This window comes from Falco punctatus (assembly GCF_963210335.1).
Source record: "Falco punctatus genome assembly, chromosome: 2".
Lineage (NCBI taxonomy): Eukaryota > Metazoa > Chordata > Aves > Falconiformes > Falconidae > Falco > Falco punctatus.
In genome coordinates this window covers 31,115,134-31,134,518 of record NC_137581.1, presented here as the reverse complement: position 1 = coordinate 31,134,518, position 19,385 = coordinate 31,115,134, and the positions used below count along the sequence as shown (strand labels likewise).

Below are 19,385 nucleotides of genomic sequence, written 5' to 3'. Positions count from 1 at the left end.
TGTGATGGGTTTTCAGAAGTTTGATGGCTGTTTTCACATACATCCTTCTCCATTGCTAGGAAGCATATTTTGATGGTGCCTCTGTATGCTGCAGTGAGGTGGCCCTGTGGACCTTTGCTGAGAGACCGGGTAAAACATAGAGAATTGGTTAATGAAAAACCATCTGGTGACGAGCAGTTTTGGGGGTGGAGGGGCTGAAATTGTGGTATTAATTATTCTGAAATAACGTATAAAATTTATCAAGATTTTCCAGGTCTCTCCAGAGGCTTTTGAGGAAGACTAAATTATTGCAAAATGGTAAAGAGAATGGATTTGCAGCATCATTTAAAGCAACACACTTTTAAGGTGTGTACCCAGGTTGTGGTGACCTGGCTTTCCTTCTCTGACTGGACAGATTTGAACTCCTTTTGCATTAGGCCTTCAGACAGCTTTTCATAAGAAATCTTGGTTTCTCCCATTTCATATTAATAAGTATCTATATTCACTAGAGACTGCCTGAATTGGTTCCATGTTTCCACAACGGGTCCTGTGTGCCAGACCAGGAGCTGTTACTCTTTTTCTGGTGCGATAATTATTTTTTTTTTAAATTTTAGAAGAAACTGGAACGTAAAGAGAACTGAACTTGAAAATTCCGAACAGACTCGAGGCTAGGGCATCTGCTTTCAGGTCAGCTGCTTGCATCAAGGACTTCAGATAAACACATTTGTGTTATTTTGATGTGTATCAGTATGTGCTTGTCACTTCCTCTGTAGCTTTTGACTTTCTAAGCCTCTTGTGTGAGGAGGAAAAGCCTGTCAAAATATTGCTGTCAAATGACCAGAACTAATTAACAGTCAGTGTTTCTTTTCTGCCTTTTTTTCTCCCTCTGGATACTACACGTTTAGGTAAAAGGAGATCCTCACAAAGCTTGATGACAGTATTACTTATCTTAAATGCTGGAGATGAGTAAAGTAGGAATAGGATTTGTGTTGAACATGTATTTGCTCTAAGGAGTTAAAAGCAGATCTGTCACTATTCTCATGAATTTTATCATTAACACTGAAGTTGTTAATGTTTTTCTTCATAAATTTGGTAAGAACAAGCCCCAGTAGGAACATAATTTATATATCACAACTCTTATGTATGAAATTAAAACATGGTTCTTAATCTTACTGTTTTTTCATGGTAAATACTATTTAAATGTAGACTGTGACATATATTTTGTTTTGGCAGGCCTAAATTATTTCAGAATTCTGAATACTAATTGTCACTTGAAGCTTTCAAAAATACAATTGCAAGAAAAAGTCAACTTTCTGAGCATGCATTCTGTCATGGGAAAAGGGGTGGAAATCGCTTGTGCCGATCCAGTCCTTGTGCTTCCATGCCAAAGCTGTCAATGCTAAATAGGCGTTGTTTTGCCTTACAAAATCACAGCCATCCTTTAGCATATTATCAAGAAGAACACTTCTTAATGTCATGTATTGTATTGACTGATTCAGTAATTTGAGGTGGTGTTAATTATTTAAAACAAAAACCCACAGAAATGAACAACCCCAAGGGAGCGTGGCAGTGAGATACATACATCGCTTAGTGATAAACACTGCATTAAAATTCATTGTGGACAAATAACTAAAACCTGAAAATTGATTAGGGAATCATTACAAAGATTAGAAACATAAACCAATAGAAAACAAAGACAAAAGCAGTTTTAAAAACTACGAACTGCTAATTAGCACTGCCCAGAGTAAAGCTGCTCCGGGACTGCCTTTGTAGTCAGTGGGATACACCGAAACCCCAGGGTGGCTGTTCCCTGTATTCAGGGGCTTTTGTCTTTTGTTTAACGTTTTCATGGAAGCCAAAGTCCAGTTAAACATGTTGTTGGGACAGAGCTGGTGTAAAGATCAGGAAGCTGGGAGGCACATGTGTGTCCTGTAGTTTCACCATCGCCAAATAAGTGTTAGCCAACAAGAAATTCTGCCTGCTCTGGCCATGGAAGGAGCTTTCAGGCTGGGAAGAACCACGGCAGGCGCGCGCGATGTTGGTGTTGCTGCAGAGGAGCACCCTGCAGCTCACTTAATGAAGTTCCGCTTATTTCATGGAGTTTAGCATTGTAGAGTTACAGTAAGTCCCGAGTAGTGTGAGAGAGACTGAGTCAAATTTCAGTCTTACTCTTCATTCTGATGCCAGTGGCTGTTTGACCCTGAGAAATTTTAGGCCTTAATTGCTTTCTCCCTTTTTGCACTAATAAAATGGGGCTTCTCTAGGCATCACAGGGAGGTCTCAAGTGAAAAGCAGCATTTCACTTAATCAGTAAAATTTATTTTGTGTCTGCATCTAGAAACATTAATCACTTACTGAGAATTAAATTCAAGTAAAACCTGCAAAACTCCTTTCATATGATAGGAATGCATTGGAGAGGACCTGTTCACCTGAAGTGCGGCTTAAAAGCTTTGAAAAGCAATATGCAATTTGTAAAAGATGGTGTGCATAATGCTGCTTTAGAAATGAGTTACTGAGAAACGTTCCTGTTTGATAAAGCTGGACCCAGGTGTTAAAGTTCTTTTGTGACTATTAGAGGACTGATAGTTGTCTGGTTAATGATATTATATTTCGCTCATTCGAGTGAGAGGTAGATTATTGAATACCAAATAGTGGGATGGAAGCTGAACAGACTTTGCTGTGATAAGCTTGAAAACTCCTTGCAAGTTGCAGAATGTGCTTCAGATTCACTAAATAGAAGCCTTTTTCATGTTTAAGTATAAAGAAAGGAGGCAAGGATGTGAATGAAACCATCAGGTTTGCAAGGTAGGGGGTAAATGCATTTGAGAAAACTTGTCTCTGTGTATTTCTGCGTTATGGCATCCTCATTTCTTTGTGAGGCACCATTCTCCTCAGTGTAACACCTGCTTCTCCAACTGCGTGCCTGTGTATTTGCAAAGCTACCAGTGGGAGTGATAGGGGTCTCTGGGGAAAGAGCACAGAGTGCTTCATCTAAAGTCCTTTCAGGTGTAATGTGGAAATTGTGATCGGCAAAACACCCACCTTCAATTTCACCAGGTTGGAAAACTAAACCTTTTCCTGCCCGTGGAACCACAGCACTAACAAAGTTCCTGCAGTCAGGTTAGGCGACATGACCATGGTTTGCCCAAGGGCATGGGTTCAGTTGGTGCCTTCCAGCATCCCACCATTGCCAATGCTGGCTGGTCTGCGCTACTGGGGGCCAGCTGGATAACAACACCCCATTTATCTTACCACATTTTTAACCACAGTGTCAATTAGTATTTCTGGGAGCCAAAAAAGATGTATTGGACTCTATGTCTGGCTACTTCGTGTCTATAAGTAGGTGTTTCTACACAAGGAATAGCCTTTTGCTAACTGTAGTTCATCTAATGGATGGAAAGCAGCAGTAGGTTTCCTAAATTGTTGCAGGGTAAAGTTTTGCACGCTGGTCAGCTGACTGAACAGCTTGTGGTACCTAAACGTGGGACATCTCGTACTCCCTGTTTTCTGCTCTTTCCTGCTTTGCTCCCAACTTCCATGGTGTTGCTGCCCTGTGTTAATGCTTGTTCTGGCTCCGCTTGTGATGCTCTGCAGAGCTGGCTTAAATCTCGTTTTACTTTCTCTGATATCTTTCTGCTGGTTTAGTGCATCAGATTACTTATGTGGAGGTCAACTAATTTCCAGGCTGGCAAGTAGAAGGGGAGGAGTGGAAATGATGCAAAGGTAGGCAGGTCCCTTCGTAGGTAGCAAGCTGCTGTGTCCCCTCATCTTATCTAATGAAATCACACTCTGTGTAGTGAAAATTGGAGCAGGGTTGAGAGGACCGGGAACCACTGGTTTCAAACGGTAACTTCAAAAATATAACTTCTGCTTCTTTCTTGACCTTTCATTCCCCTTTATCAACCCCTTTTCCTATTACTAATGCTTCATTAGAAACAATACTTTCCCAATCATTAATAGCTAAAATGTGAACTGAATGAATTAGGATTCACGCTTAGTCAAGGAATCAAGAGGTGTTCCAGCAACAAATTAGCAAATGCTCTAGGAAAGAAGCTTCGGTTCTTCAGAGCATAGTGAAATACTGATGGGAATAATAAAAAGGAAGAGGCCAAGTGGCCGGAAGAATGAGAAACGGACACGGTCTTGTCTGCATTTCCAGCAAGGGCAGCACTGAAAGAAACAAGTGAGAAGTGCAGGCACTCCTAAGTACAGGGAAAGATGATGCAAACCAGCTCAAGAGCTAATCTGGTTGAGAGATGATGGAGAAATAACTGTGTGGTTATGAGTCATTAACTATTTTTTTTTCTATTATAGAAGATATAGCTCCAGTATTGCCAAAATAATAGTTTAAAAATTGCACAGTGTGAAAGATTTTAAATCTCATCTCTCTCTCATCTTGTTGCTGTGAATTTTTAGTTGATGCACTTCAGAGAAAAGTTGTTCTTGTTTTAGAAATACGTGTAAATGAGGAAAGCCTTAATGCTAGTTTTAATTCTAGTAAATCTTGTCTACTTTTACTGGGCCTTTTCTTACTGCCTTAGCCTGGTGATGCAGGTCGCTTTACATGTGTGCTCTGCTCCTCTTTATCATTGTAGCTATGGATTTGTCATCTGTGCTATCATATTTTAATTAGTAACATGCATTTGTAGGATCAAATAGACCTTGTACAATTGGACGATGCTTTATGTACAAAGTGCTGAGCTGATTGATTTTACTGCTGTGTTTTGGAGGATCATCTGGAGGAAAATGCTGAATGTCTGGTTTTGCTCACCTCATTCCCAGTCTTACGGATACCGCTTTCCCTCTGAAAATGCGGGTATTTGCTAACGAAATGTTCTTGTGTTGCTTCTGGAGTTCTGATGCTGCATGGTTAGAAGGCAACATTGTGCTCAAGGATGAGTTGCCTGTATAAAGAAAACAAAAAAACCCAGAAGCCAGCAACTCTGACTTCTCAAAATTAATTATAAATATGGTGCCAAAATATTTTCCCATGCACTCTTGCCGTGTCAGCATAATTCCTTTTTGTACGTGACACGTAAGCAGCAAAAGCCCGAGATCTTGTTTCTGCAAGCGTGCTCTTTATTACTAACATCAGCAGTAGTACTAACGTTGCTTCAGCCAGAAGCTTCTCCATTCCGCTTACATCCTCTCTGCATCTGCATCTTAGTAGGGTCACACTTGTTCCAGCTGCCTTGCCTAAAGTACTGATAATTGACCTAAAATCAAAATGGGTTTTTTTTGTGTTTGGGCGTGAGGGCAGACACTTAAATGTATTCAAACAGACTGTAACTCTTGGCAGAGATAGATCTAGAACATGATACTGCAGAGACTGAAATAGTCCCAGGTGCAGTTAGATGAGTTATGACCATGGTTCGTATGTCATTGTATGTAAAATATTGGGTAGATGTTGTAGGAGAAATGGATTGACACTAGGTATAGCAGGAACTTTCAGTCACCGACAGGTTGGTTGGGGTTTTGAGGTTTGGGTTTTTTTGTGTGCGTATGTGTGTATTTCAGGTTTTTTTTGAAATATGACTATTTATGTATTGTCTTGTATTGTTTGCTTTTCTTTTCAGGAATGGCTATTTAATAGGGAGTAATGAGAGACTCTAGAACACAACTGTGTCTCAACAGTTAGTCTGTATCTAATGAAGTGCTGTTGAAATAGAAATCGTTTGGTGTATTTAAAATGTAGATTAGAATTTTAATTTGTTAGAGTTTGTCAGCCAGTTTAATTTTTTCTGGCAAAATGTGAGTGTTCTGAAGTATTTCAAAGCATTAGTCTTCTGTTTAGGCTCATATTTTGGGGGTTGTTTTTAGAGAAGGAACAAAATCCGTACAATGTCGTTGTCTGTTCTCAGTACAATGTACTGTTACTGTCATTTTTCTAGGGGTCACCTCTGTTTGATCTAATCAAGCAGTCAAAAGAACGAGAAGGCCAAACTGACCAGCCTGAGCACACTTCCACTCTTAATCTGCCTCTCCAACATAATCACACCGCAGCAGACCTGTGAGTGCTATGCATGCTTGAGGTCTGGTAAAACGTGAAGTTAATATCACCCTTAATCATTAAATCCACTTGCATTCTGTTTTTGTACTTGTTAAGCTTGGTGCTTAGGTTATGTTGAACTGTTGTATTTGCTGCTGCTTGTTACACATGTACATTTCACTAAATCAAATTCTGAAATATTTTTTTCCAAGCCCTATCAAACTTGTAATTGCAAATTGTTGCCTTTCTTGCCTAGGAATAAGTAAGTCCCTATATCAGGTATTTAATCAAGAACCTGAATGTTTAATTCCTGATAAGGGAATAACAGGTTACAGTAGAAATTAATTTCTTCTTATGGGGGAAGAGGGACGAGTTCCTGCAAGTACTATTCATAGACAATTGTTCCTTTAACCTGTGATGTTAAATGCTTAATGTATGTTGAATCTCCAGCTATCTTTCTCCTGTGAGATCTCCTAAGAAGAAAGCATCTGGACCTCCTTTAAGTGCTACTTCCACTCCAGATGCTCCACCAGGTGTGACCCCCCAAACACAGAAACCACAGAAATCTACCTCCCTCTCTCTGTTCTACAAAAAAGGTTTGTTGCTTCTGTACCTGCTGAAATTATGAAGTTCTCTCTTGTTATAGATTCTTTTTGGGTTTTGGAGCTCAATATTTCTTAAGAGGTTATAGTAGAATCTGTAGTAAACACAATGCAAACCCTCAGCTGCCTCTGGAAGGAACAGTAAAACAGTGCCAGCAAGTTAACGCGTACACTCTACACACTGCAAGTTCAAACTGAAAACTAACTTACTGATTGTAAGAATAGCCATGGGGGCTCAGATGGAGAGTTCTTCTGTTATAGCATCCTTTTTCCAGCAGTGATCATCAATAGACCTCACGGGAAGCTTAAGAATCGGGCAAGCATATGTGGTGCTTCCCCTGAATCTTTCCCAAGCTTTGACTTTCTCCAGCTCAGGGTTTTTCCTGAGCATTTTGCGACGTGTCTGCTTAGTAACTCTCAGTAGATTCATGTTCCAAATGCTTCCTCAGACTCTTTTGGAATCAACATAGATAAACATGTGCAGCATTGTTTGGTGTGGGCTTTGTGGGTCCGCTGGCTGTTGTATGAAGAATCTTTCTCATTTGTTTTGAACCTGGCTTTTACTACCTTCATTTGATGGCTTATAGTTTTTGTATTGGGAGATGGTTAACATCCAGCTGCTGTCCATCCTTCATCATGTTCCTTTTATTTTGTTTACCCCTATTATTACAATTCGGTTTGGTATTTTTTCTGTTTCTGAAGTGTATCTACTGGCGTATCTACGACTGCGTACCCTGTTCTTTCGGCTTCTCTCTGAACATCCTGACCTGGAACCCTTGATCTGGACCCTCTTCCAGCACACGCTGCAGAATGAGTATGAGCTTATGAGAGACAGGCACTTGGACCAGGTAACATTAACAAAAACGTTTTAAAAAGTTTAGAAAGACTCTCCTGAACAAAATGTTCCTTATGTGTTTGTTAGCCATTAGAAGTTGTCATCTGAGTTTTTATCTCTGTATTGATCACTCAAAGGAGAAATTAATTTAGAGTGAAGTCTATCATCTCAGGTTTTTTAAAGTACTGGCAGTTACTTATTTTGGGATCTTCAAACACCATTTACAGCTATTTTCAGAATAATGAAGACACACCAAATCTTCTAATAATTTACATAAGAAAGTACTGTTTTTCTTCGGGAAGACAACATGTGTGGCTGATAAATGTATTGCTATTCTACCCTAAAACTGCAACGTGTGAGATGAGTTCGAGACGATATTACCAGCTCAAATTAGTTGATTGTCATATAGAAACGGAGTGAACAGTAGTTGTATTCTGGAAGTTCTTATGAAGTTACCTTGCATGCTAGTTTCTAGAGCACAGCCAGTAGTAGAAAGCTCATCAATTGATTTCTTGACTTGAAATGAAGAAGCTGAATTAATTTTCTGCATTTCTAGTTGTCTTGCCTTGTTTCTTTAATAGATCATGATGTGTTCCATGTATGGCATATGCAAAGTCAAGAATGTAGATCTTAGATTTAAAATAATAGTTTCGGCATACAAGGAGCTCCCCAACACAAATCAAGAGGTATGGAAATGGTTTAACATTATCCCTCCATAAAAATGTAATAAACTCGTTATTTCTCTGTCTAAACCAAAACAAAACAAACTACACTTGACCATACAAAAGAAAACTTCTGCTTCACTGCATCTCCGTTTTGTGGAGGAGGAAACTGGCTCTAATACTAAATGTGTCTTTAAACATCTCGCACAAATAGTTTGGTAACTCTCCTCAGAAAGTAGACTTCATTCCACCTTTTTACTTTAAGATACTAAATAATGGTTTATGATTCTATTTGGAGACTAGATGAAAGGCTTGGGTCTAGAGCTAACAGGATTTTCAAAAGCAACCCAAGTTTCTTTAAGAGTTACCTACTTCCATGGAGCATTAAGGGAAGAGAAGCAGATAACGTTCTGTAGCAGCTTTCAATAGAAATGTGGTTGGATATCAAATGGACATGTAAGGTTATATATCAAGTAGGTGTTCCGGTCTTAATTCTAACATTAAGAAGTTCCTTTCTTTGTTAAGGGCCTTACTGAAACTTTTGCACAAAACAGTAATTAAATCAACAGAAAAAAAGCTCACCAAACAGTTAACTGAACTGTAGGCGTCCTTTTAGTAACAGAATTTCTTAATAGTGTGTTTGTGCACCTTGGCTAAACTTCAGACTTTTGTCTCCAAATGTAAAGAATTATTTTAGCCACAGCAGTTCAGTAATGATTTTTTTTAGCCTTCCAAGGCATGCAGAGTAGGGAAGCCTTTTTTTGACAGTTGTGTGTGCGGAAGTAAATGGAGCTTAAATCTGGAAAATGTTGATAAAGTACTGATGAACTGTTTGCACTAAGGGGCTGTGCCAGTTAATTAAGTATATTTTTCTGCTGCTGTTCATACACACTAGGAAAAAACCCAACAATTTAGAACAGTTCTAAATAGTAGTTAAAATGGCTTGCATACAATACACGTGCCATTTTAGCTGTTATCTAACACAGACTTCATGAATGGCTTTATGAGTTTGTCAAATGTAAATTTTTTTAATCTTTTTTTTAAAATCTGTGTATGATTTTCTCACCCTATGTAGACTTTCAAACGTGTTCTTATCAGGGAAGAAAAGTATGACTCCATTATAGTCTTCTACAACTTAGTGTTTATGCAGAAGCTGAAAACAAACATATTGCAGTATGCCTCCAACAGGGTAAGCTGTTAGCTGTGTTCAGTATTCATTATTTAATAGACTAGGAATACAGAGACAGTAAAACCTTGTGATTATTTTATTATTTTTATAGCCTCCCACTCTGTCACCTATCCCACACATTCCTCGGAGCCCTTACCAGTTTTCCAACTCACCTCGGCGTGTCCCTGCTGGCAATAACATCTACATCTCGCCCTTGAAGAGCCCATACAAATTCTCTGATGGGTTTCAGTCGCCCACAAAGATGACTCCAAGGTCTAGGTAGGTTGTTGACAGGCATTTCTTTGAGTAAATTAAAAGTATTTAGGGGATTTTAGTGGAAGCAAAAAGAAACCCACACAGTCTAGTTTGCCAGTGGTCTGTGGTGGTTAAATCTTTTCTGGTTAAAAGTTTGTGTTCTGTATTTGGAATCTTTATTCATCTTTGAGCACTTCTCTGTTTCAGTTTAGTCAGTGTGCTCAAGGAGTTTTTCTTTTTTTTTTTTTTTTTTTTCCTTTTCTTTTTTTTTGAATAGTCACATCCAAGAGGGGTTTTCTGACCTAGGTGCTTAAATGTTGTTGGCTTTGACTCTGGATCACACTCCTGAAAAACATAGACGAGCTTTGTACACTTGTTTAAAGAGAACATACTTTTTTGGAACAAAATGGTCCAGAGCATTTAGTTGACTGCGCAGAACATTTCAAACTGCTGGTTGCTAGTTCTTAGCAGGCGAGGATGACAGCAAATGTGCCAGTTTCCAGCGGACTTTTCAAACGAGGATCAAGTGAGTCCCATTGCACCTGGCCCACTGTGTACAAAAGTTAAAATATTATTTTATTTTTTATTTTGAAGTCCCACACGGTTTTGATGAGCAAACACTTAAAGGTAAAGATGAGAGGATGATTATCTGGGTACCCAGCACTGAAGTGTCTTCTTGCTGATAAGAGACGGACTGCGAGTGCCTCTGATGGTATCAAGCCACAGTTTCTTTTCTGTCTATATGGTATGGCTGATTTGGCGATTCAGCATTCACTGGCCTGAATAGAAACGTAAATGCTCCCAACACAACAAAGCGTAGTATGGGTTTGCACTGTTAATGCAGAGAGGGAGGAAGACTGTGTTAACTTTGATAAGCTGTGCAAATCAGTGGATGCTTCTGTCATTGTTAAATGTAGCTTAATCTTAAACATTTCTCTTCTTTTGGCAGAATTTTGGTGTCAATTGGTGAATCATTTGGGGTGAGTTTTAACATTTTTAATGTCTGGTCTTGAATGCATGTAACTTTCGGAGGAATGGGAGAGCTTGCTGACACCTGTAGAACTGGCCAGTGAGTGCCTCTAAATTAATGTATTGTTTTACGGAATCTGCAAGCACAAAGATTACAGGGGTGTTCTGTTAACTCCTTTCAAAAAAATATCTAGACTTCACTTTTAACGTTTTGCATTTTATTTTAGTTGTTTTGACAGAAAATAGAGTTCTTAAGCCACAGAGTTTTAGGACTCCTAATTTTTTTAGTAGATAATCTGGAAAGTTTGAGCAGTTTCAGGATTTATAGGAAATTCTTTCCTTATTTTCTTGTCATTTCAGACTTCTGAAAAGTTTCAAAAAATAAACCAGATGGTATGCAACAGTGACTGCCAGCTAAAACGCAGCGCAGAAGTAAGTGCTGCTCCTAAGCCACTGAAGAGGCTGCGCTTTGATATAGAAGGACAAGACGAAGCAGATGGAAGGTGAGAAATTGTTCTTGGCTTTTCACTGATCTTACATATATTTGGTTCTCGGGGCCTTCAACTTTTTCCTGACATCCTAACTTCTGTTAATTTGTGAACTTCAGTAAATACGTTATGTGAGGGATGGTAGCATAATGCTTCTCAATTAGATGCTTTGGTCTCAGAAGCAAGGATGATTTTCAGTGCTTATATATCCAACATCCCAGTGTTACAGCTGAGCGCTTAACCATCTTGTTGTCTTTAGTCAGTCTTTTAAAAATCAAAAACCAAATCTAAGACATGAGAAATCAGCAACTCTTGAATTTTGTGTGGATGAAAAAAGAGTTTGCATCTTTGTAAGAGGTGATAGCACTGAATTGAACTAACCTTGATTTAAAGTTAGGTTATGAGAATAAAAAGTTTTTAACTTCTGCTTAATCATATGCTTTCTGTCTGCAGCAAACACCTACCCCAGGAATCCAAGTTCCAACAAAAGCTTGCAGAAATGAGTGAGTACTATTTTTTTCATTATCTGCACAGCAGTGAGTGCCTTGCATAAAGCAGTTTGTGCTCACTCAGATAAAAACATCCCTCACCACTGATGTCATTTTGGTAATTTGCTTAGTTCTTTGTACTTGTTCCCTTTAATCTTGAGAAAGCAGATTATAAAATGGAAATCCTCAGAAGCCTTTTTGAGGATGTTAAATGGCACAGCAGCACAGACGATGCTGTATTACATGTGAATAAGAAAATGAGCATGACACATTCTTCCTAAACGCTGGAATTCTTGAAATGGAATTCAGTGCATGCCAAGGCTTTCCATTTGTTGTCATGACAGACCCTTAGCTGAGAGCTTACAGGTAGAAATCAGTGGAAATTGCAGCAGCATTTAGTTGGCCGTAACACCTTTTCAGGCGATTATGGCATAGTAAAGGAAAATTATATACACAGGAAAATTGTACGTAATTGTGTATGTTGCTTTGCTGTCTTTTATACTGAAATGCCTGAGACTGCTTTTTCTTCTACTGTGGATCAGCATTTCTTTCAGATTTTATAGGACCACTTTTCTGTTTCTCAAACGAAACTCAAATGTGGCTCATGAACGGCAAAACAGCCCCATTCCTACTTCTGAGTTGCGTTTTCCACTCCTGAGAAGGAACACGCTTGGTCTGACCAGGCATTCTCACTCTGGTGGAATCTGAGCTCTGTAGCTGAGCAGATTTGTTCATTAAAAATTCTTACTTAGCAATTGTTTGCTCATCAAGATAGGTATAAGTACGGATCCAGGCACGTGTTGTTTGTTTTAGGGTAGGGGAGATGTTTCAGTGTTTACTCATGGCAGAGGTTAGGAGGAGGGGGTGTTCTGTCACATGTCCTGTTGTGTTAGTGTGGGGAAAGGGCATTTCCTGGGCAGGTGGGCTCTGGGATGCAGGGACTGCTGAGCCCACGAGATCCCTACGTGATGCAGTCCATCTGCCCACCTTGAGGGTGAAAACAGACCAAGTGAGGGTACGGAAGCAGTGACAACTTGAGTGAACAGGTGGAATGAATTTCTTAAGATGTGTGAGACTGAACAAGAATTGCTGAAGCAACTCAGAAGTATGTGTTTATTTTAAAATGAGGATTTTTTTTTAAATTTAAATGGTGTACTTCTATTCCCCGCGCCATTACAAATTTTTACAATAATCACATTCAAAGTAATTCTGAAGAAAGTATTTAATTTCTTTTTTTGTTTGTTTTGTGGGGTTTTTTGTTTATTTGTTTGTTTTGTTTTGTTTTTTAGCGTCTACTCGAACAAGAATGCAAAAACAGAAACTGAATGATGGAAATGATACCTCAGCCAGTGAAGAAAAGTGAGATTCTTCTCAGGACCAGGGGCTGCACTGCAGGCCCTCTAAGATTTTGTTTTACAGCCGCTATTAATGGAATTGCTTTTTTAGTTGCTTTTTATGCTGAACTGCTAGTTGAAAGCATTTGGACTTTTAAAATTTTTAAATGGTTTTCATGATACTTTGCCTTATGATGTAGCATATATACAATGTAAGCCACTGAATTTAATTTATATTTTTTTTGAGGATTTAAAAAACAGACTTGGAAGGTGTCTTAGTTTCCTATTGCAACATTACTGATTTAGGCCAATTCAGTCTACGTGGATTGAATTTGTCTGTCTAAAGACAAGATGTTAGCTAGAATGATTTGAAATGCACTAATTTTGTTTCTTAGATTTCATTTCTAGATTTTCATTACTTGCAAATTTTGAAAACGAGGGGCCAGCTACTGCAAAGATTTCTGTCTCTGTATATAATTAGCGCATCAGATTCCCACTACCTTTAACTGCATAGGAGTCGTAGGCCTTGTGGAGTCAGGGCCTCACATGACAAGTACAGCCTGAATTCAAAGTGAACTCATTATGTAGTCATACTACTGAAACCAGTACCTAGCGTCCTGTAGTTTTCCTTCCCCAGCTCTCACCCCAGTGTCCTTTTAGAGGGCCACTGTCCATCAGCTTGAATTTCATGGAATATGAATCCCACAGAGAATCTTTCCAGAAGCCGAAGCTTCTTCTCATGTGCAGAGTACCTTACATGCACTTTCTTATCTTTGAAGATCTCAATTATTTTAAAAGACAAAAGAAAGAACCCCAACCCTAAATCCCACCTCGTATGCGCAAGATTTCAAAATTCTATTTATGCAGAATGGTCTTGATTTCTTCCAGTTTTCACCTAACTGCTGTAGCCAATCCAAACACCTTGAGGAACAGGCACCAAACCTCTTTCCTGTAGCTGAAAGCTGGGTGGCTCCAGTTGGGTTCCAGGTAAGAGTAGCCTGGTCTGTAAAAGCACAGGGCATTTCCCCTTGGCCTTACTGCAGCGTCTGTGCAAAAGCTGAACTTGATGAGCTCACACTAGGAAAAATCAGTCTGCCTTATTTTACTGAAAAGGCAGAGTTTAAATAGGCAACTTGTGAACTCTTGGCAACTAGCAAAAAAAAACCAAACCCCAAACCCTTTTCATCTTATGTATTTCTAAGTTACTGATTCCAGATACTGGAATTTTTCTTGCAAAGGCAAGTGTTTACAAAATAGCCTGTTAAGGAAAGCACATGTTTTACTTCCAGTGGATTAAAACATAAATAAACAAATTTAGTCTTGCTTTAAAATTACACATTTTTATGAATTTTAGCTTATGCAGCTACTTAAAACAGTTATAGTAGAAGAGCATGCCATTTACTCATTACACAAACATTTTAAAACGAAGTCTTCTCTGGGTAGCTTATTTAGAAATTGTTTAGCTGATCCTAGAATACTCACAGTAGTACATTTTAAAGACCATGTCTTGTGTTGAATGGGAGCTAATCCTAGAGCTACTCAAATATCTACAAGCAGCACACTTGATTTGTCAGTGAATTTTAAAATAAAAATATTTTTTTAGTCTCTGTATGGCTTCAACTTTCTTCCTGCAACATGTACAGAAGTGTTAAGAGTACCTGGTTTTATTTTTTCACTTTTTGCAGAGTTTTACAGACAGAATATATGTTAACATTAAGGTACACTGACCATAAGCCCTGTTACAGCAGTTGAAGTTCTTCCATGATCCTTTGGCTACAGGGGTGACATTACAGAGTCTAGTACCTAAACATTTATTTTACTGTGACAATGTATTTTTTTTTTGTTCAAACAGATGGAAGGCTTTACATCAAACATATGATAATGTTTTATACAACTAATCAGTTTCCTTTCAAGGTAAATAAAATAGCTTTAAAAAGATTTATAGTTGGTAGTTTTCTTTTATTAGAGAGAAGGTGACTTCATATGGTAATGAGGTCCTTCTGTCATACCTCCACCATGATTCAGCAGCTTGGTACAAGCAGAGGTCACTCCATCTCCAGTAATTCCCTCTTGGTGCAGAGGTCCAGGCTGGGCTTGCAGTTACCTTCAGGAGTGTCCATAGGACATTCTGGAAATGTTGTTCTCATCAGGCCTTTTGTTTCAGGGTCACCACTGGTAATGCTTCTGGCTGATGCAGGCCCCTATCATGGTCTGGGTCGCTGGCACAGCCCTCGTGGAGGCGCGTGAGGCAGTCCTGCAGAGAAGCTGGTGCGTGCATTTAGAAGTGTTCCCATCATTTCACCACCCTGCTTTTCATAATAGGGTATTACACAGTGCTGGTCCAGAGAGGCTGTAATAAATAGCGAGTTCCTCACAGGTACCTGAACAGACATAGGGAATGCGTAAATTCCGTCTTTTGAAGTGCACGAGTGGCTGGAGGAAGATAACCTGTGTCAAATGTGAAACAGCTGAAGATGATGATGGCTGTGTTTGCTTCAGAAACAATTATTGGTGTTTTGAGGATGGTTTTAGTAATTAAGTCACAAGGGCATTTCTTTGAAAGGTGGAAATTCTTACGCAAATTCTCCAGCTTTTTTTTTTTCTCAGTTTTCATTCCGCATACGAATGCTTTATCTGGTGGCAGTTACTTCCTCAAGAACACAAATAGTCTTCAAAATATCTCTCTGAAATATCTGTTTTATTTCTTTTTTCCCCCACGCTACTAAGCAGTCAATTCTGTTTACAAGCATCACTTACTGAAAAGGAAGGAAAAAACTTCCACTCATACTTTTTAAATATTACAGCATTTTTATTAATGGTCTATTAAAACCAGGCAAGTTTATAAAGAAACAGGAAATGAAAACATAGTTTTATGTTCAGGTTGTAAACGTTCTACATCATTAGACAATAGCCAATGAGTCCTGTCTCTATGGCATAAATAAATGCTTTGTCTTATGAGGAAGACCCCACAGAAATTGTTCAGACCATATAAAACCAGCAGTTTACATAGTTATCAGGCATTGTAACAGAACTCTAGGGGTAGGTACTAGATGACAATACAATGCTGGCTCTTAGCTTCAGTAACTTAAGAGAAGCTTTAAATGACCCTATTCCTGTAATTTCTTTTTCTTTCAAATGCCATTTGATTCAGAAAGTTACCCACCTGGTTCCCTTTCTGCAACGTGGAACATCCCTCTGTTCAAACCCCAGATAAGTTTACACTTGACATTACTTTCACTTTTTAATGAATACCTTTTTGTCTGTGATGTCCTAGAACAGAGTTACACATACTTAAATACTTTTAAGTGTTTAACCTGCAAGATCCACAAACTTAAGTTTGTTGCAGACCATCTCACAATGGTAAAATGCATGCCTAATTTCTTCTAAAACGTCCTGCGATCAGGTTTCAAGCACATATTTATATACAGGTATCCACATTTAACCACCTAAGCCAGTATGTTTTTTTTAAACATTGACCTTTAAGTGCCAAGGAAAGTGCATGCAATGAAAGTTTAAAAAATTAAATAAATAAGTGCCTCTATGAACGTAATACTATCACATCCAGGTCAGATGATACTTATAGCATGAATAAAAGCCAGCACTGACACACGGGATCTTTAGAACCACCCTCATTCAGTCCAGAGCAGCTTTTTCTCAACATTACAGACTTTGTCAATTACTCTGAAATTGCACAGTAGGTTGGAAATTATGAACAGGAAAGAAATGAATTGGGGGGGGGGGGGGAAAAGGGCACCACTGGTTATACGAAGTCAAAAATGCCTTGCTAAGAAAGCATGCCACTTTGACTACAGTAGTTGTTGAATTACTGTGTTAGAAACTTGAGGCAGCTTAGAAGAGCTGTATCACTCCCCAGCACTATCGCTCCGTGGAGCGGTGTCTCCAGGGAGCCAGGCTCTTCATTGAGCAGAGAAGATTTTTGATCAGATAGCGAGTTTAAAATGATTATTTCACATTGACAGTTTCGGATTGGTTCTTTAAGTAAAGCAACAGAAAGAGTTGGAGAGACCTTTTATAGTACGTTGCTTGGGAGGGCCAGCGTGACCGCAAGGCTGTTACGCGTGGCACGGGTGCCCAGCTGGCTCCATGTCCTAGCAAGGCTGGCTGCGTGCCAGCGCAGCGCCGTGCACGTGGGGCAGGATCCAGTACGAGCCGCTACCCAGAGGCTGGGCTTTGGCAGTACACCCTCTTTCTGTGCGCTGCTGGGGCTAAGAAAATGCTGGCAGGTGAACCTGGTAGCTTTTGTGCCCAGAGCCGAAAGAACCAGAGTTCATTCCAGTCATCCCTGGCTTAACCAAAGCATCTGGAATTACCCAGCCTTGGCTCACATAGAAGTACCGGTGTCTATGCTTTCAGTATGATTACTGCTGGGCTGTATCATACAGAGCTTGCAGTAGAGTCATGCCCTACCCTGATACTGCGTTACTGTCTACATTAACCTCTCCGTGTGCCAGAGTCGTGCTTTTCAACATAAACGTATCAAAACTGATCTCAGCCCCCAGCGAAGTTGTGGTTTTGATGAAACTGCATTATGTACTGGAAAGTTTTTGACCAGTTCTGTTTGAATACAAAATACTGACACAGCTGCTGAAGTATGGACTTGTGCTGCTGGAGGAAGTGGTACTAATCACCGAGGGGGTGGCAGGACACACTTGTTAGAAGTAGATGATCCAGTTTATTTCTAGTGAGAGTCTGCGGCACATCTCAAAGAGAAGTAATTTTTTAACCACAGTGTTTCCAAAATAATTTGCTTATGGCCCTCTTCCTAAGCAAATTCTGCTCCCTGCATGCCTCACCCTTCCACTCACACTGCCGGGATGTGAAGAGAGGCACTACCTACTAATTCTCACCTTGTTCTCTGAGAATGTGCTTCTCTTCCTTCTCCTCAAGGAACAGGATTGTTTGAGAAATGATCCTCCAGTATAAAAAAGGACAGTTATTTCTACTTTAGAAATGAGGCCGCAGTCATTTACGGGAATTCAAAAAGACATTTTGAGGATTAAAAGAAAAAAAAAAAGTATTGAAGAATTCTGTAGTGTGGTAGGGATCTGAAGGAAGGTCGCATGGCTAACTATATTAGTGTACTGAGCCTGGTCATCCAGCTTCTTGCCACCTCCATTGTAAAATACTACAAAGGGCACTTAAAGCCACTTCACCCAGTCAAAATTTTTTAAAAAGTAATAACTTCTCAGGGTTAATTCAACGCCTATTAGAAAACTCAAGTAAGTGCTTCATGAGCTCAGCATATTCTGCAATGGGGCAAACCTCCCTCCGTGCCACGCTAGGTGTGGCTTCACCATAACAGTCAGTCAGAAATTAGTCTACTCTACCTCAGCCATCTGGTGCCCTCGATGATCAGTGATGAGAGCGACGTGTCTGGACGGCAACTCCTCTCACCTCAAACAGGCCTGCCTCATGGCACTGACCGAAGGAGAACTTGAAACAATGCATTTGGACAAGGTGTCCTTATTGCCTTGTGAAAAAGACTGAGTGTCACTCTTGGATTTAATTGTAAGACCCATTTTACCACTTCAGAACTATCTTTTTCTCCATTTATCTTAAGATGATCTATCCGAGGATCGACAGTAAGACAGGAATTAACAAACTTCAAGTGGAACTTCCCTTGAGATTTTCTTTGGGCTTCATTTTGTCGGTAACAAGCGACCAGATGGTTCTCTCAGTACCAAAACACGTAGCACAATAATTCCAGTCCAAAAAAATACTGTGAATGCTTCCTGGCCCACTGGGGTGCCAGGGAACATGCTTCATGTAATGGAAAGTAAGAATCTTTTAATTCTGTCTAGAACAGTGGACATAAGCACCAGGAATGCAAAAATGTAATATCCAGTTGAAACACTTAATGGCTTATGTATTTACTCTCCAAATAAACACCAAGACATGTTCTCTTACTAATCAGAAAGCCTCTCATCCTAAAGAATTTATATTACTTTATCATATGTTCAGAAAAACCAAGTTTGTATCTTCATTGGATGATAAACCAGGCAAAAAGAAGCCCACTGGCATATTAACTTAGTTTGGTGATCGAAGTATACTAAGGAAGTTTCAGCAGCACACAGGTCACTCTCCCATAAAATCCAAATGCAGATTGTTTAAAAAAAAAAAAAAAAAAAAAGAAAAAACCCAAAACCTTCAAAACAGACAGAGAAAATAATGATAGCTTAGATTACCTGACCAAGTGCAAAAGTCTTGTTACTGCATTAGACTTCTGCTGTTAAATTCTGACTGTTGGCAACGAGCTCCCACCATACACCTATGCTGTAGCCATCTTTACAGAACCTGTATGTTAGTGGACTTTTACGCATTTCCTAAGCTGATGGACACAGAGTCTGTCTTTCCAAACCTTTGCACGTTCTGACCATGGATAAGCTCTCCAAAGGACAAGTATTTGTAGGACGGAAGAGGACATGCTCTGCAGCTTGGTGTAGTCAGACTTCAGTTTCTGAATGCTCCCACTCTGCTTGCTTTGCTAATGAAGTTTTTCAGGAGGTCATGGTCCATTTCTGCAAAGCCTTGAGTTTGTGTGACAACAGTTAAATGGTTTATACAAAATCTGAAGCAGAATTCTTCCAAGTCCTAG

General features: G+C 39.4%; 2 protein-coding genes across 21 annotated transcripts in view; one reads left to right on the top strand and one right to left on the bottom strand.

Annotated features, from left to right (window-relative positions):
• RB1 (RB transcriptional corepressor 1) overlaps positions 1–14,707 on the top strand; it is an 82,105-nt gene extending 67,398 nt beyond the window's left edge. Inside the window, exons 18-28 of one of the 3 annotated variants that reach the window (XM_080375030.1) lie at positions 5,871–5,989; positions 6,419–6,564; positions 7,273–7,418; positions 7,987–8,091; positions 9,143–9,256; positions 9,348–9,514; positions 10,440–10,470; positions 10,820–10,962; positions 11,401–11,450; positions 12,725–12,794; positions 14,455–14,707. In XM_080375030.1, coding sequence (XP_080231156.1) covers positions 5,871–5,989; positions 6,419–6,564; positions 7,273–7,418; positions 7,987–8,091; positions 9,143–9,256; positions 9,348–9,514; positions 10,440–10,470; positions 10,820–10,962; positions 11,401–11,450; positions 12,725–12,794; positions 14,455–14,521 — 1,158 coding nt within the window. In that variant the 3' untranslated portion in view covers positions 14,522–14,707. Of the gene's footprint in view, positions 1–952; positions 5,442–5,870; positions 5,990–6,418; positions 6,565–7,272; positions 7,419–7,986; positions 8,092–9,142; positions 9,257–9,347; positions 9,515–10,439; positions 10,471–10,819; positions 10,963–11,400; positions 11,451–12,724 lie in introns of those variants that run through there. The other 2 variants (XM_080375029.1, XM_080375028.1) reach the window with 2 other exon arrangements.
• Positions 14,708–15,554: 847 nt separating this feature from the next.
• LOC308058753 (RCC1 and BTB domain-containing protein 2) overlaps positions 15,555–19,385 on the bottom strand; it is a 46,252-nt gene continuing 42,421 nt past the window's right edge. For all 18 annotated transcript variants that reach the window (XM_080375060.1, XM_080375063.1, XM_080375055.1 and 15 more), the window contains one exon: positions 15,555–19,381. In XM_080375060.1, coding sequence (XP_080231186.1) covers positions 19,241–19,381 — 141 coding nt within the window. In that variant the 3' untranslated portion in view covers positions 15,555–19,240. The remainder of the gene's footprint in view (positions 19,382–19,385) is intronic.